An 18,856-nucleotide genomic window follows, 5' to 3' on the forward strand; every position below is an offset into this window, starting at 1 on the left:
AGTAAAAAAGAAAGAGGAGAGTAAATTAAATTTACGTGGTGAGCTTCATGATATTTTCATCGAGATCACCCATTAGAAGTTTTTTCTTAAATCTAGTACTGAATACCTTTCGTGAACAAGATGTTTTTCGTTGAATATCTAGCCTATTGTGAGTATTTATAATGTTTTTTAACCTACAAGAGCGCCCCCGTCCGTGCAGAGTAAATATAGGGGAACTATGTCAGCACTCGGTTGGGCAGGTTAAGGCAGGGTCTCAAACAATGGATTTATTAATGCGGGTATTAAAGAGACCAGATATGAAAGAGTTCTCTTGAAGCCAACATCAAATGTGAAGGGGTGTTCCGCCCGTGTCCGTCGAGTTTCACGCACGTGCACCGGTGCACCGGGGATCAATGCTGCTAGCTCCTTAGAGCAGGCTCCATTAAAATACATACATAACAGGCTCATGGTGTCAAAGCACTTTCCCTGGCTGGGAAGAGATACTGGGTTCAATTCCTAGACGCGATTGAATCTTTTCATCTCTTTTCTGTTTCATTTTTTGAAGTGAAACTTCTTTAGGCGCGTAATGAATTTTCGGGGACGGAGTAAAACCGAGTCAGGATCGACACGAAAATGCGGGTACCCCCACCACCGCTCACCGTTCACTGTCCCTCTCTCACCATATGCGCTTGTTGAGGTGGGGGAGCCGCTCACGAACGTTCTCTCCCGACACGGGACAACAATCGATGCAGTTTTTGCACGATTCATTAAGGATTTAAGTGCTCATGTATATATCTCGCACTTTAGTTACCATAACCCAATTATCACGACATTAGGAAATGATATTCATGAAATTGACAATGAAAATGGCACATGATTGGTAAATTGTCATTGTAATTTCTTTGTAATTTTTAATTGTAATATTGTTATTTATGTAATATTGTATACTTGTGAATAAATTGAAAATTTTTGGAACTATACATTAATCGAACGTCATTCATCTATAAGAAAATATTAGAAAAAGCAAATCCATGCTTCGTCGTTGAATTATTTAACCTCTAATTTTCAAACTAACCTAAGAGAGAAAATAGAGATGATGAAATGAAAATAGAGAGAGAGGAATACTAGAAGTTTCACTTCTGTCTTGCGTAGGCTTGACACACCCACTTTTTTTTTGTTTGAGAGTCGTTAATATTGTATCCAATGTATAATTTTAGGATTTACTCATCATATTATTCCAAAAAAAACATAAATATTGACCCTTGTTGTAGGGCTGTATATCCTCTCTGCACGCGTTAGCAGGGAGAAAATACTACAGTAATAATTGTTTTGTGAATCAAGTGTCTCGGGGATCAACTGGTAGAGGGATCAACTGCCGGGGATTAAGTGTCGGGCGGATCAACTGTTCAGCCCAATAAATGCTTCAGCTCACCTTGAAGAGATTCTCCGCTCCCGCCCGTAATCTCAGCTCCTTGTTGATTTCCTGGTTGAGTTGACATCTTCTGTTCTGCAACTTCCCTCGACAAGTTGCCACTCGAGGATCTGAACCCTGTAACAAACAAGAAATAAACTAAGTTAGTTGATGGTTAAGTGATGATTGGAAAACATTTTAGCTAGGAAACAATTTAATATTTCAATGGCTGTGGAACGATTTGCCGGCTCTTTCTTCTGTCTGGTCTCTTCAAGACCCATGCTCACTACTTCGTCTCCCAAAGATGATATAGACCCCGAGGGAATTTATTTCCTCACGGCCTCCTGCGTGGAGTTTATGTAAAAATAAAACAAAAATTATTTTTCAAAAAATTTCTATTCCTATCGTTCTGCTATATTTTTTTTGTTCACAAGTTAGAAACACACGACAACTAAAATTTTGAAATCAAAAATAATAAAAAAATCTTGCAAGCTCGATAGAGATGTTGGTTTGTTTTTACAAAACACCTGTTTTAATCTTTGGCGTATTTTGCATGTATGCACCATAATCCGTCGCTGTCTTTTGGTTGGATATTTAAATAGTTGGACATTTTTTTACAATGAGAGAGTAATTAAATTGTCTACCCAGATTGCCGCAACCGGTTTTTGTAAAATTTTAAAAAAATGTGACGACTTATAAACTTCCGAATATAAAGTCCTAAAATCTAACCCAAGCGGTTGATAAAAAGCGCTAGATATTGTTCCAAACAGACCAACAATTATTGCGATAACCTGATTACTTCGCTTTTCATAACAATTAAAAAATATCATTAAATTCTCTCATTTACAGCAATTAATATATCGAGCTCGTTTGGTTTCAAGCACTTTGTGCAAGAACTTTTGCAATAATGCTACTGGTAACTCTTTCCTTACTGTAATTTTACATTCCGGGGCGATAGAATTCTTGAGTGCTTCGAAAGTAACGATGTCTGATTAAATAAAATCAATGCATTACATCTGGATGACTTGAACACAATACTTGATCGACTTTCTTATCAAGCAATCATCTCATTATTTCGCAAACCTCTATAAACTCTATAACAGTCGCGGATTAATGACATTTTCGATTTCAAGCGATGAGTTTATTGTTTAAATTCGTTAATAAAATTAAATAGAGTGTATTAGGGTGAATATACTTACTTTCTTATACAATTAAGAGAACACAATACTCTTATAAAAGGGATGTAAACAGTACCTTACCATTGAAATACTTAATTTCATAAAACGTTTTTTAACTATAAAATTAGAGGTAAGCATATGATTTTATTTTTCTAGATGATGAATTAGTAACTTCCCAAGAGATTCGTCTAGAAACATATGAGATTTTAGTAAAACGTTCATCAGAAATAATTTTAAAAAAAACCTCATGGAAAAATCAATTTCCTAGGCCTGTCAGGGCAAATTCGACCGTAGGTGTGTCCAATACACATGGCTGAGCATCGCATATTTTTGTGCACGGTTTCTTCACTTACGTCGTTAAGATTCCAACTTTATTTTAGTGTACTGTCCCGTTTTAACGTGATAACAGAAGACCATATGCAGGTAAAACACATATAAAAAGTTTATTTAACGTCGTGAGAATTTTCTACTCAAACGCTAGGTTTTTTTTCTTTTAAATTCGACCGTATATTCGTCCATTATGCAGGCCATACACTTATGTCGTAAAAATTCCCACTTTATTTTAGAAATTTGCTAGGGCAGATTCAACTGTAGGTATGTCCAATACACAGAATACTGTTCACAGAATTATACAGTTCTGTGAACAGTACCTAGTCATCGAGTTCAAGAAAGTATGTTTCTGATGATCTCTCATTTAAAAATCAAAACCAGAATTTCCTCTGAAGTCATAAGATTTGAAAGTGGGTACCTAAATATCCACCTACTTAATTATATATTATTTTAGTTATTTTTAATAAGGAATTATACATTTTGTCCTACATCTCAAATAAGGAATTATCTATTTTGTCCAAAGTAACATCACATCTCAATAATTTTATTTATTTCAAATAAGGAATTATACATTTTGTCCAAACTAACAGCACATCTCAATATTTTTTATTCAAACCTTTTCAGGCAGATATAATATTGAAGTCCCAGCGTTGGCTAGGTTTTACATAGAGTTTTCCGATTTCAAACATAGACAGGTGAGTGGTTTATTTACGATATATGGTGAGTGACCATGCACTTGCTTTTAAGGTCAATATGCACAATTTTATCCAATATCTGAATAAAAATGTAGATTTGTATAAAAATCAAAAACACACACCCCGCCACAGATCATATTGATCATTACGATTTGCAGCGCCTAGTATAGAATCCGAGCCAACAATGCCACCATTTTGAACAAGAAACAAAATATACAAACAAATTTACAGACATGAAAAGACAAACTTTATTGATTTAAAACAAGACTTCTCTAAGCTCATTCAATTTTTAAAAGACACCCAGAAAAATTTGTAATATTGGAAATTGATAATATATTAAGAATCTCTTCAAATTATTCGTAATCCGGTTAAGAACAGGATTGCAGGCCCTCAATGAATGAATTGTTAGGTTTTACGCGATATCGGAAAACGTGTTTATAAACATACAAAAATTTCCGCATTTCGTCATTGTATATTGTCAAGGTAAATGTAGGTGCTCCGATATTATTTGGAATTCGGGCTGCAATACTGTTGTTAACCGCTTTACCAATAATTTGAAGAGACTTTTAATACATCATTGAAGAAGAAGATAATACTTATAAATCTAATTGAAACATGAAACAGAATAAGACACAGAAAACAAAAAAAAGATAACGGTCACAACTAGGATCTAATCGAACCCAGGATCTCCTGTCTTACCGGGACGGCGTCTTAACTACTCGACCATTGGGACCTAGTTACTCAGAGATTATTAATAATTCAGCAATATTATTTTTCTCCGTGTTTGTCAAATAATTGAATTGGTTTATTCCGACTCTGTCAATATAGTATAGAGTAAATGGCAGAGGAACCAACCAGACATGTTGTTTGTTCTGCCGTAATTATTAAAGACAGACAGCATATCACACTTATGACGACTGATGACGACTGATGATGACTAATGACAATGGGGCGGATTTACTTTCTAATGTGTTCCGCCTTATTGTTATCATCTCGCTTGTTATTGTTAGACACGCTGAAATACAAAATCATTACGCAAAATAATCGGGTGAGAAATGTGAAGCTTCGCAAAGAATGCAAGGCTGATGTAATAGTAATGAGGAAGAAAAGGACGCTTAGATGGTTTGGGCATGTAGAGCAAATGAACGAAGAAAGAAGTGTCAAGAGAATAAATGACGCCAATCTGAATGGTATGCCCGAGGAAGACACAGCACGATCAAGTGAGCCAGATACTTGAGTCAGGCCTTGGAATAACAGAAGAGTACTTGACGATGTATGAATGTGAATGAGGTAAGGAGTGTGTGGTTTGGCGGCCTGTCCCCTTTGCCTACCAAATGGGTAAATAGCATGATGGTTAGTTAGTTAAAATACAGGCAAATTCACTGTGGATGTCTTGGAACATTAAGGGTCAAAGACATTAAGGTTTACATGGCAAGATGTGATTTCGATTTATCAATAGCTAAGCTATTTTCAATTGCACAAAAGCTCTAGTAATATATAACAGTAGAATTGTATGCACCAGCGGTCATTGAAGAAAGTTAACGGTGCTAGTGCATAGTAACACTGTATTACATGCAAATGCAACTGCTGCATACTGCTTGCTGCTTACTGCTTGCTGCACCGTAAGCCATGTTTCTGTTTTCTGTTGCATAGTTCAATGAATAGAATAACTACCCACTGCTCGTAATATAACTTTGATTGGAATCAATTGATGAAATAAAACCATAACGCTTGGCAGAATAATCCCAAATGCTTTAGCAGAATATTCAATACTACAAAATTATATTTATAACACACTAGTTGATGGACCCTACGATGCATCGCTATTGCTAATGTCTCTCTCGGGTGTATCCGACTTCTTCCACCATTCACTACTGTATACCACATTACTATTTAAAAAAAATACGTTACATCGACTTTTATTTGACTACGTATCTCATTCCGTTGCAGAGATGCGTTAAGTCTTCCCCGCGCGTCCCCGACTTCTCCTAGCAATCAAACCAAACACTCTAAACACTCAGTATAGTAGTAAGTGTTCAATTATGTGCATTACAAGGGCAAAGCGTACTTTATATTTTAACTATAAAATGTCTGGTACCTCTCTAAAACATATTTCGATAACGAAGGATTTAGGAATCACTTTTGACACGCGTCTGACTTTTCGAACTCATATCGATTCGGTGTGCAACTCTGCAATGCGAATGCTGGGTTTTGTTATATGTAATTCGAAATCTTTTACGAATACGGCAGTCATAAAAATGCTTTATTTTACTCTGGTTTGCAGCATTCTTGAGAGTGGGTCGATAATATGGGGACCCGAAGATGCCCTTTACTCAAATGATGTAGAAAAGGTGCAAAAAAAGTTTATGCGATACCTCTACATGCGAGAGTTCGGATATTACCCTTTATTGTATCCCTCTGATTTTCTTGCCGGAATGCTGGGGATAGAACGTCTAGACGTTAGGAGAAATATTGCAATGGTGTTAGTGGCGCACAAGCTGCTAAATGGGCACATTTGCAATCCAGATATTCTGGAACGAATTTCTTTTTATGTCCCTGATAATTTCATCAGAGCTAGACAGCACAGATTATTTATTTTTCCAAGGGGCAGGACCAACCTACCAATGATCATGCCTTTGGGGAGAATAACTACTTTGTTAAATCACATTTCTTCTGTGATTGACATTTTCAATTTGAACCAAAGAGAATTTAAGACGGCAATAAGCATACTTTTTAACAAATCTGGTTAATCAGATAGTATTGATGTATTTACCCATGCAAATAAATGTATGTACTGACTTCTTATAAACTGTAATTTATAAACTGTTATTTGTGAAATTTAAATGGAATATACTGTTTTTCGCAATAAATCAATAAAATAAAAAAAAAAAAAAAAAAAAAACATTACTTAGAACAAACCTTGATATTTTCAGCGATATCGGTTGACTAGTTTTGCGAGCACAAACACGAGCAGGCTGACTTTTTATAAATTATGACTAGTTGACGTGTACCCGGCGTTTCTGGGGGTTATCCTTAGGAGATAGACATACACCATTTTAAATTTTCTGTAGGCCTTTTTAAGATATACAATTCCGTAGTACATCATTTTGATGTATCTCGTAAGGTTTAGACAGCGTTAAGAATGTAGTGCCCGAACATATATTTTTTCGACTTCATTATAAAACATCGACTTCCTATAAATACAATATACACGTTTTATATGTGTAAACCTTCCGGAAGAAATTCTCTAAATGATAGTGAGAACCCTATCCGAAAATCCTGTGCGTAGTTTAGAAGAATTAAGCGCACAAACAGACAGACGCGGATAGCGACTTATTTTATACTATTTAGATATTAGAGATTAATCCCAATGTGTTTAATAAAACCCATTTCGGAAAAGACAACATTATACAAATAAAAGGAAAAGTAAATTATTTTTATATGAATAAAAATTTAAAAGGCAGTTCAAAGAGCGGTTTAAATAGATTTTGAAATATACTAGACAGACTGAAAACAGTTAATATCTCATAAATACGTTTTTTTTATTCTTCATTTTAAGCACCCGTTAAACTGCCAAAGCAGTTTGTTAGTAGATCTTGTTTACAATATTAATTATATCACTAAAACACACATAGCACGAGAAGCCACAATATAGAAATTAGATACAGCAAAACATCATTTCAAGTGACTACAATACAAATACAGAAGTTAGAGAGTTTTGAAAGAAAGATTGTGTCACTGGTTAGTAAAACTTTATTCTTTAAGAGCTTTTGCCAATGTTTTTTTGTTGTTTATTACTGAAAGTTTTAGGTTATAGGAAATGCATTGCATAGAGTAAATGCGATGTATTGTAAAAAGTTCATTCCAAATTTAGTCGTGTGAGTAGATGACGATAAGTGTATTTGATTTAGCGATCGTGTGTTGTGCTAGTGTGTGTCCGAAATAAAGGCTGGTTTAGTGTTGGTGTGTGAGAAGTGTTGAATTATTTGTTGTTATTTTATGGCAGAATTGTAAAAGGAAGTATTTGTGTCTGTGAGTATATATCTTTGAAAAATGTATTACCATGGTAGATGATAAACATTCCTTATATTTTTTATATTAATGTTTAAAAAAAAGTGTAATAATAATGACTTTTACCCATTCTCAGAAGTCCATAGTTTCTGAGTACAGCATAGGTACATGTACTCAATAGCACTAAAAAGCTTGGTAACGTTTTTGACCGGAAACAAACGTTCTCACTAAACGTTCTCAAAGCAAACTCCTGGGTTTTATCATCAGAACATACGAGTATAAACATTCTGATGATTCAGATGCTATCATAGCCATGTTCGATGGTATTATAAGAAGTAAACTAGAATATGGTAGTGGTCTATGGACTCCGTACCAAACAAAATACATAAGACTTAACGCATGATATCTACGCTGAAATGAGATTAATTAAACTGTGTATGAGATGAAACAAAAAATGAGATGAATAATCTCACTGTGGGTGGATTACACTGCAATCCAATGGCATAAGCTAAAATTCGCTTACAATAATGCTGATCGCCAACTAATTCGCCTACCAAGATACTGCAGCGCTACGGAAATGTTCCTGGAGGGACGAGTACACTCTTTCAGGGCGTTTCTCTGCCACCACATAGGAAGCTTATGGTCCAGACTACGCCCATAAAATAACACAATCATCACTGCCATGGTTGCCTGGATGGAGTCTCCTCTGATGGCCCTCTGGAGACGGGAGATGTCCAAATATCCTCCATAAACGGCTGCTTACACACATTTTTGTGTTTATCTTTTTTCACTCAAATTCCGCGTTTTTTGCGCCTATCTAAGTATTATTATTTCAATATTCTAATTATATATTGATATTATCAAAATATGAAATGCATTGCATTGTACTACCCCCGCATACATTCTGGTATAAATTTTTATTGTTATTATAAAGACGGAGTCGAATTATACTCGATATAATGCAAATACAATTTTTGCCAAAAACAATGAGGATTTAACGATAACATTCATAGACACGAAACAAATAATTATTTGTGGTAAAATGAGATTTAATTGATGAACGAAGAATGAGATCCAAGGAAAATGTATGACTTGGAAGTGAATTGTTGAGGAGATCGAGGGTGCTCGAGAAAGACATGGCACGATCAAGTGAAACAAATACTTATTACAATACAATAATATTACTTCCACCTTAAAAATGCATCCATTTGTCAGGTACTCACAACAGTTTTCAGAAGTCACAACAGTTTTCAGAAGTCACAACAGTTGTCAGAAGTCACAACAGTTGTCAGAAGTCACAACAGTTGTCAGAAGTCACAACCTCTAAACATTACCCCAAACCATTTATAAGTCCCCGAGCAACACGTCAGCCAGTAAATATATAAATAACAGAATAGTATAACGTAAAGGCTTATCAAATTTAATTTGGTCAGTGTTAACCGTTTTAGAGTTTTTTTAAACAAACAGATTTTCCGCGTTATAATAATTACAATTTCATTACCATTCCAACTATCTTATAAATTACTATGACCGCAAAGCCACATTTTGCATTATTATTATAAAATCTGATGCAACAAAAACCATTTAGTATATTGAATGAGTTATTTTTTGTCCACGTAAAGTGCAAATCATCCCACTGTGCGCCGGCTCATTATGTTCTCATTGCGATAGCAATTATTTATGTGCGCAGTTATGCTGATTGATATGTCGGCCGCACAGTGGGCAGAACAGTGAACCGATCACCGTGTTACATAACTGGACACGTGAGCTAATGAAAACTGGAGGAATTAGACTTGTAATGGATGGCCGGAAAAATATTGATAAGATATTAATAAATTTAAATAATATTTTATTTTATTTTAAAGCGCACCAAATATTCGGCTAAATAATTTCGATGGCTTATATAAAACCAGTATGTACCTGCATAGTTGATTATTGATTGTTTACAGTATGGAAACCAATCGGTTCTCAAAATAAACTTGTAATTAATTTTATAAAACAAGCTACAGGTAAACGTCTTTATTTTAGTTCAGATATCTTCAAGACTCGGATTAATAAATCTTAAGCCTTCCTTAACCCGCGTGATAAGTATTTACCGTATTTTTTGTAAAATTACCTCAAGGATGCAATATAATCAGTAAAACTATTGAACATACGTAGCATACCTATAAATATCTATGAACTTATAACGAGTGAAGTACTATTTTTGAGTTATAATTTATCATTTTTAATGTATTACCAAAGTCCGTAAACTACATAGGACCTTTTGTCGAGTCTTTTGTCACAATTTTTTAATATTTTATACAAATAGTCGTTTATTAAAAGCGAGGCAGTTATGTAAATATTTACCACTCTTTTGAAATTTTCAATATTACTTGTGTGCAAATACATCCAAAAGCCTCCCCTTTAAAAAGATTTGTCTGTGTCTACAGTTATACTTTCTTTTTACTGCTGGAAGAGAAAAAAAAACCACCCATAAAAAAAAGCTGGCTGGATTCAACCGCGCTACCAGCTAAGCCGAATCCCGATTGCGCAGGACCGACATTTATTTCGTACATTAACTGCCGAGTTTTAGCTCGATCGGATTTTGGGATCTGTTTTTTGTTTTAATTGAAAAATGAGCGAGCTCATTAGGGTGTTTCGGTAGGTAATGTTTTCAGGATATAAAACTGCTTTAACCAACAAAAAGGATATAAAAAAATATAACCTTTAATAAATACGTCTAAAGCCTTTTTTGCTGGTACACACTGTATGAAACTGTAACGAAATCATGACCAATCTAACACACTGGCAACACAAATCAATGGACCACTCTTTGTGTTAAATAAACCATTTTTTCCGCAACTCTTCCAGCGCATGCGCCGTTCTAATCCCCCCTACATTCATACACACACATACATACTCACCTGATTACTGCTTAGTGACTAGTATAACTAAGTAACTAACCAGCACACTGTTTTAACGCAGGGGTAGGCAGATATGATTGACCGCCAAATAACTCCACATTCATACATCGCTTCATTCACACCTTTCTGTTATTCTGACTCTTGACATGGCCCGACTCAAGTTTTTGGTTTACTTGATCATGCCATGTCTTCCTCGGAAGTCTTCGACATCTTATACTATTCACATTCACGCCGTATATCCTAATTACACTCCTTTCTTCTCTCATTTGCTTTACATGTCTACTTTCATCTCTCCTCTGCGAGTTCCATGCCTCACTTCCATACATCAGGGTAAGTACTAGTACTCCATTATGGACTGCAAGCATAGACATTAAAATTGATCCTTACTCTGTGACTACAAGATTAGCTTCTTTTGACATTTTTTTGCTAGCGCCAACTGCTTCAAGTTCTCCGTTAATGGAGTGACAGTTATCTATATTAGATTCAAACCTACAAATACAAATTATGCGTATGAACGTAAATCCTTAGACACATTATGCCGGCATAATTTGGGCTATAATCCTTATCAGGAGAGGGGGTCAGATCAGTTGGGGAACTGCCGCCGAATATAATTTCTTTGTATGGGATCTGTCACTTTGACAGATGACAGCCGCGTAATTATGACAGCGCTATTCCACACGCTTAATTACAAATAAATGTAATATCTAATTCTTAAATTAACCGTGCTCTTCATATATTATATTCAACAATATTTGTCTGAATTTTTTTGATTCACTGCCAAAATTTAAAAGTTGTGTTATGTCAATAATATTATAAACTGTTCAATGCGCATACATATACACACACATACATATACATACACGTATAAACTACACACGTCACACAATGGTTACTGAATATTCATACCACATATTAGACATTACGAGGAAACATTTTTTTGTTTTCTCTTCAGATGAAAAATAAATATTTATATTGAGCGGCACATGGCAGAAGTGCTGCCAGGTATTATAAAAAATACATACACGTATTTTGAAGCAGTTGGTATCTGTTAAGCGAATGAGTGACGCATATTAAATAGGTGGGGACTAGCAGGAAATGCAATACACTTGTTCAAATAAACCGAGTGTATTTATTATGTAACGCTTATGGGATTTACAATCAAATTTTTTTGCAGGTATACTCGCGTGACATAATATAAAAAAAAGTTATTATAAAATTTTGAAATAGACAAGTAAGATAATTTTCTGTTAAAATTTTACAATATAGGTAGTTATCTACTTTGTCGCTTTTTAATTTTTTCTTCCCACAAGCAGTTCCAATTTTGAAAATGACAGTTTAAATTCAAAGCAAGTTTAAGTTCATTGAACGTGAATAATTTCATGCAAGAATAACGCACATTACTGACAACCTAAATTAGTATGGTTTGTGTTGAAGGGCAGTAAGCTCTTTGGCTCTCAACCCTGCTGTGAAAATGGAAGTTATTTTCATTATGTTGGTTATAATTATGTATAAACCAAAAAAACCATCATTAATAGACCACTTAGACAAGTGTACAAAAAAACTCCGAAGGTTAACACAAGCTTTGGACAATAACACCAGGCAAAAAAAAATTCAACAATCTTTCACTCGATACAAAAAACGAGGGAACAAGAAAACATTTCAAATTTATAAAGAATTATAATGTGAAATAAAATATATATGCGTAATTCACAATACCATTACAATGCACACTTCATTATACAGGATGTAAAGGGGTAAAGTGCACTAACTTCGGAAGGTGATTTTAAATGATGGTAGGAGTAAAAAATAAAATGATATTTTTTTGAAATTCCAACTTTTTTTCCCATACTGAGATATTTTTTTTATAGAAGAATATTTATTATCCCATACAAACAATTCAATTTTTTACCTAGAAACTATCTTAAAATGTTGGAATTTCGAAAAGTTATTTATCTTTTCTACTTCTAAAATCATCTAGTTATTGCACAAAGTTAGTGCACTTTACCCCGGACACTTTTATACAACGGTACTTCATACAATTTGGCGACTTTTGTTTGTTTTGTTTTTTCATTTTAATACCTTTTTTTGTCTTTTAATTTCATCAGCACGGGCAAATTACTCAGTGAGGTACACATTATCATATGATGTTTGAAAGTACTTCATTTTACTATGTAATAAAGAGTAATAATTTTCAAGCTTGGAATATAAATAAATCCCCGTGTATTCAGTATGATATGGTTTTCACATCCATAATTATTATCGTGATTTATTTTTGGGAATCGTCCTTTTCACTCATGTATTTTTAGTTGTTGTTTTGTTTTCGTTTAGTTTTTCTCTTATTTTATCTTTCCTATACAGAGAAAAATCCTGTTAAGAACAGGATTGCCGTTTCCTGATTAATTTTTAGTAAGTTCTTAGTATATGGGACTATGTATATATGACCCTGAATTTGCCTTGATTTCGACGCTCGTTTCAACATCGGGATTCGTATTTTACTAAAAGTTTATTAGGAAACCTATCAATTCATTCGTTAAGGGCCTGCAATTCAGTTTTTAACAGGATTACTAATGATTGGAAGAGTTTCTTAATAAATGAGCAATATTAAGTATTAGTATTTTTTCTCCGTGTATTTGTGGAAATCGTTTATTGCAATACACTACCTATGCAAGAAATGACTGCCTTCTGGAAGAAATTTATAATATCATAATATGCAGCTAATGTCACCAGCATACATTTGCTGGGCACGTATCTACTGTGTCTCCAACAACGCACTGGCGCCATTGGTTTCTGAGAACAAGAAAAGTTTCCGCTTTGTGTTTTAACCATCAGTTTTAAATTTTACAGCTAGATAAGCGTTCTCTGTTCTGCTCTGTGTTTATCCATGTCAAATTTAACCGTGGTTATATTTTATCATAGACAATGTGCATGATTAAAGCATTATTCTTTATGTAAAGCCATAGACAATTATTTTCCCATAGAGCAAGAAAGACCATCATTTAGATTAACTACAGGTATCTTATACAACAAAGCAACAGTTCAGGGTTTTAGCTAATAACAGTGATTATGTGTTTTTTTATTGATGTATCTGAGTTATTTCTGTGGCGAGTAGTAATTTTCTTTATGAAAACGGTAAAGAACGGTAGAAAAAAGTTGAGTGGTCGGAACAAGACTTTTTATTCGAGTTTTTTTATGAGAGCGTTACTTGAAGTCATAATAACAGAGAATTTAGACTTAACGCAGTAGAAATTCATGAGATTAATACGCAATATTGGTTAATTTATCACAATCTCTTTAGGATAATATATGTGAGTGAAATACTGTCTAAAGGCCGGTATTTCAGTATACTCAGGAATGTTCAGAGGCGGCCCGCTCCTTAGGTCAAATGGTCTTTGACCCCCAAAATTGTAATATCATTGAAATTAGTGTAAGAGCTCACCCGAATATGGCACAGATAGTAGCAGTGGCGGTTTTCTCTAAAGTGCGTTTGTGCGGCGAACCCCCATTAAAAAGATGAGAAAATAAAACAAACTTGTTTTATAATAATATAAGCACATTATAGATAGCACGCTATTAAAATTTCGCCTTCAAAACCCTCGCCACCGAAAAATACGATACATATTCCAAATTTTGTGCGAGTTGAAATCCGCGCCAAACTCTTCATACAAAAGAATTTTAGCCGGTACAGATCCCTATGACGGTGACATATACAAAATTTGGTCTTTCTTTGCAAAAGTAAGACAAATTGTGTGCGCCGAACACGCGTTATGTTATCACGTGACCTCCGAACATTGACGAATGTAACCGAAGAAACCCGAGAACTTCGCGGTCGACGTTTGACCTTTAGGGAAGCAAGTGTTATTTTTTATGTTATATTATGGTATTTAACTTTGTAGTCATTTTTGTACATATTTTTGTTTTCTTGTTTCTGCATTTCTCCAACCGTTTGCTTATGGCATTTGCAAATCTACTACCTATTGAAGTAGACTTAGTAAATTTATTTCGTGCCACCTTTATTTGTTTTTTTTTATGTTTTAAATATCTATTATATGTATATTCTACGAAATTATTCTTCTCGAAAAAACAATAATAATTAGCAACATACATTGAGTGCTATAAAAACATTAAACAATTTAATTCCTATAAAACTTTTCTCATTATCTAATATTTGTGTCTAGTGAAGTGATTTAAAAACAAAAATATGTAGGTACCCCTCCCACTAACTTTATTTAAGTTGTGTGACTGCTGCCGTATTCGACTATTTGACGAAGGACAACAGTAAGTAAATTTTAATTAGATATGTTTATCTTCTCTTGAATTTCTGAACCCCCTGTTAAAAAGACCACGAACCGCCACTGGATAGTAGTATATTAGATTACCCATATATGGCGTTTGGTGGTTGAGAATTATATAGACCGAGTGTATTATAAATAAAGGGGGGAATCTCAAGGTCAGGATCCGGATTATTCCAACCGCCAGCTAATTTAAATATCATAGCCAATCTATCACATTAAAGTTCGAGTGTTTTGTTGAGCCGGAGTTTTATTTAATGAGAGAGTTTGTGAGAAAACCCGGTTAAACTGGCGCAGCCGGTATCAATTGTAAGACAACACATTTGTTTGCATATAAACAACTTATATATTTATGTGAATACCTCACCAGAGTTCCAACTGCTCTGACTAATAAGGTAGTGGGGAGTGGAAGGAGACGGGAAATAAAAAAATGGGTTAAACACAGCTAAAGCCATTTCATGCAACGTTTCGGTCTGCATGCTCGTCTTTCACCAGGATCTACCAGTCTGGAACATGCCGCAAATATACTACATAATATTTTAAAAGAAAGAATTATAAAATAGCACAAATTAATTGTGATGTATGGTAATAAGTTGAGTATTTAAGCGATAGATGGCGCTAGTCATAAAGCTTACTCCAGAGTCCGACAGATGCCGCTAGAGTGTAACAATTACTTGTGAGATGAGATTGACAGACAACAAGCTTCTCGAACCAGAGAATTACCAACCCTCGGGTAATGAACAGTGGAGCTAAATCCAAACCTATTAATTGTAACGTAAATAGACACAATTATAAGTAGAACCTTTTACTTTTTAACAAAGAGTTCCCAACACTTAAATCTGCAAAGGCAATAAAATTTACTTGCCTATATCAATTAGGTATTACCTTTTTACGATATTATATGAGTGAGATATTGTCTAAGGAGCGGTATTTAACTACACTAAGAAATTTAATAATTAAATTTAATATAATCAGTCGGATTATCTTGTTAGGATTCCCACCAGAGAGCATCTTGACGAACGTTAATATCACACAATCCGAGCTTAAAAAATAACTGAAATACCGGCATTAATTAGAGTCAAGGCCAGTGTAATGCTATGTAAACTCCACACAGGTTATTAAGTTCCTCACAGGGTCAATGTAATCTTGGGGATGCTGTGTGGAGAATCGTTTTAGGAAATGAACGAGTGAACCTGATACACGAGCGAGGAAACACATCAGTTGGTAAATCTTTCCACAGCCGAGCCATTGAGGATAAAACTATTTGTGGCGAAGCTTAATGCCAAATCACTATTTTGATAAATCTTTATAACGAATTGGTGTACATTATGAATACCAAAAATATGCTTTATATAAATTGAAGGTTTTCCTATCGCTTCGCTTGATTAGAATACAAATAAAAAAATTAATTACTCAATAAAAAATATAAATGCAAACTACTAAAAAAAATATTAATACAATAGAAATGTATGAACGCATAAAGGGAACAACTTAAAAAAAATACAGTACTACAGCTAAGATTATCTGTGACAGTTTCACTTGATTAACTTTTTTTCTTTCTTATAAAATTATTTACAATATAAATAAAAAAACAGTTTTTTGCTTGAAATCGAACGTTTCTAGACTCCGTTTGTCAAGCGATTGTAATGCCTATTACCTACATATACGGTATACCAAGAATATACACATTTTTGGCTTGTAACTAAGTAACTAGTGGCGGGTATTTTGGTAACGTTAGGTTAAGTTACCGAAACCGGTTTGCTTAGTATTGTAAAATAAGGTAATTTAAAAGGTTAAAGAGGTAATTCACAAGGTTTTAATATTTAACACTTTAACTGTGACAATCTCGATAGTAAAAAAGTTTGAGTCATTAAAAAAATGTCCCGTCTATAATAAAGCAGCATGAGAAAGTTGAATCAGAGCTGCCAGATGATTGCATAATAACACCCGTAGAGTAGGTACTGGCTGCAGGTCGGTGGACCGTTAAATTTGCATAACCTTCTGGCAACACCGCACCGGTAAAACTAGCGGCGAATTACTAAAATAACATTTATTATGGCGTCCCGTGGTGCGTTGTCACTAAGGCATTAAAAATGCATGCTTTTATAGTCTGAGGAATTTTCCCTAAATTTTGGGAAATTATTTTGAAGGTCGGCAATTTTTATAAATTTAGGGAAGTGTCTGAACAATAATGTTTGCAGTGAATATATTACTGAAAAAATCTGTTTTAAAAAATAGGTTTTAACATTGGATCCATTTGTATTGAAATGGAAACGCTTACAAGCGTATTTCTAACTTTTACAGAAAAACATCGGTAAACACTTAGTTTTGGTTGGGTCAGGTTAGCTAGGAGCATGTGCACACAATAGACTTAGTACTACGTGGGTACATACCTACCCACACTTATTTAAATTAAATTAATAAATTAACCCGGGAATTATACATATACATGTTAAGGGTCGTACTTGACTTAATTTAACCAGTGATTACTGAAATTATTTGGAGTAAAATATATAAATGAAATATTGTTTTCCGATGACATTTTTGATGTTCTTAAAATATTTAAATTGGAGGTATTTGACAAGTTTAATTGTTTATTTAGTAAACTGGTTTATTTTTTGGTACAGTTTGTTTAAACGTAAATCTTTCCAATTTAGTAAATAAACAATTAAACTTGTCAAATAACCAAATTTAAACCATATTCCCCTCCCCTTCACCGACCTTTTACCTCCACCTCCCTTTCCCCCATCAAAGTTGATCTCTCTCTCTTATAATAAACACACCTAATAGATAAAGATCACTATTTTATCAAAGCTCCGGGAATGGATATGCAGCACAGAAATGGTATAGGTTTACGTTTGAACAATCTAGAATCACTGGAAATAAAACAAATATACACAATTAGACTAGTCAAATAGCCCCATTTTAAACATGTTCCCCTCCCCTCCACCTACATTCACCAGTACCTCCCCCACCAACAAAGTTGATATTCTCTCTTCCTCTTCTATCTTACCTATAAATACACTGTAACTCTGTTATTGATTTAATATGTTTTTATATAACCCTGATGAAGATTCAGAGAGAACCGAAACCGGTTGGTTGTATAAATTAAAAATACATTGTATTCAAAAACAAAGTCATTTTATTTAAAAAATCTAATTTAATAATATAAATTTATCAAGTTCTGCAGGTATTTTTTTGTTTTTATTATTGTTACAGCTGTTTCGGCCTTCAAGGCCATTTTCAAACTATGGTTTTAACCACGTTTAGACGACTTATTTATATGATTCTATTTTACCCCTTCCCAATTTAAAATGATTTATTATCGGTTAAACCGATTTACTGATAAAATAATTGTGACAATAGAATTCATATTCTGTGGGGGTATTTTGAATTATTTAATTATTATGAACAAAGCCCTTGCTACATAAGAACACTTAAATTAAAATAGATGCATTTAAATTCATATATCTATTGTACAATCAATATGTATACCAATATTGCACTAATCTCCTCACATCCTGGAATAACAATAATAAAAATAACTATAAAAAAGTTTTTAATTTAGTTCAATTTTTTACAGTAACAAAAAGTTTGATATCACATAACTAAATGACTGAAAATAATAATAATATTATTCTGTACGGCCATGGCATACGATATCGTGTTGTTATTTTTTGCGGCGTGTATTTGCAATGGTTTTATGTCGTATTTATGTTAGTTGAATGAATAATGTTGAATGGACTGGGTTTTGATCAATGGCAAGGTTAAAGTCCTCACAAATATTGTCAATAATGATAATAACAGATACCACGATGCCTCAAAGTTAAAATATTGAATCTCCACAAAACAAAATATTTAGAAAACTGGAATTGAAAATTTGCACACCTTCGAAAAATCGATTGTGATATAACAAAAATTGGTTTCACGTTATAGTATCTGTATCCAACGAAAACAAATTAACGTTTAACATAAAAAAAAATATGGGAGATACAATATATGTGCTCATTAAACTATAATATATTTCAATGACGTTTATATCTTTGTGACAATATGT

The 18,856-nt window shown here is 33.9% G+C and overlaps 1 protein-coding gene across 3 annotated transcripts in view; it reads right to left on the reverse strand.

Annotated features, from left to right (window-relative positions):
• Rhp (GTP-Rho-binding protein rhophilin) overlaps positions 1 to 18,856 on the reverse strand; it is a 231,206-nt gene that overhangs the window by 54,327 nt on the left and 158,023 nt on the right. For all 3 annotated transcript variants that reach the window (XM_089648542.1, XM_089648541.1, XM_089648543.1), the window contains one exon: positions 1,412 to 1,528. In XM_089648542.1, the coding sequence (XP_089504668.1) occupies positions 1,412 to 1,528 (117 nt within the window). The remainder of the gene's footprint in view (positions 1 to 1,411; positions 1,529 to 18,856) is intronic.

This window comes from Hesperophylax consimilis, chromosome 28, assembly GCF_061612785.1.
Source record: "Hesperophylax consimilis isolate HC1 chromosome 28, BYU_Hcon_1.0, whole genome shotgun sequence".
NCBI classification, from domain to species: Eukaryota; Metazoa; Arthropoda; class Insecta; order Trichoptera; family Limnephilidae; genus Hesperophylax; species Hesperophylax consimilis.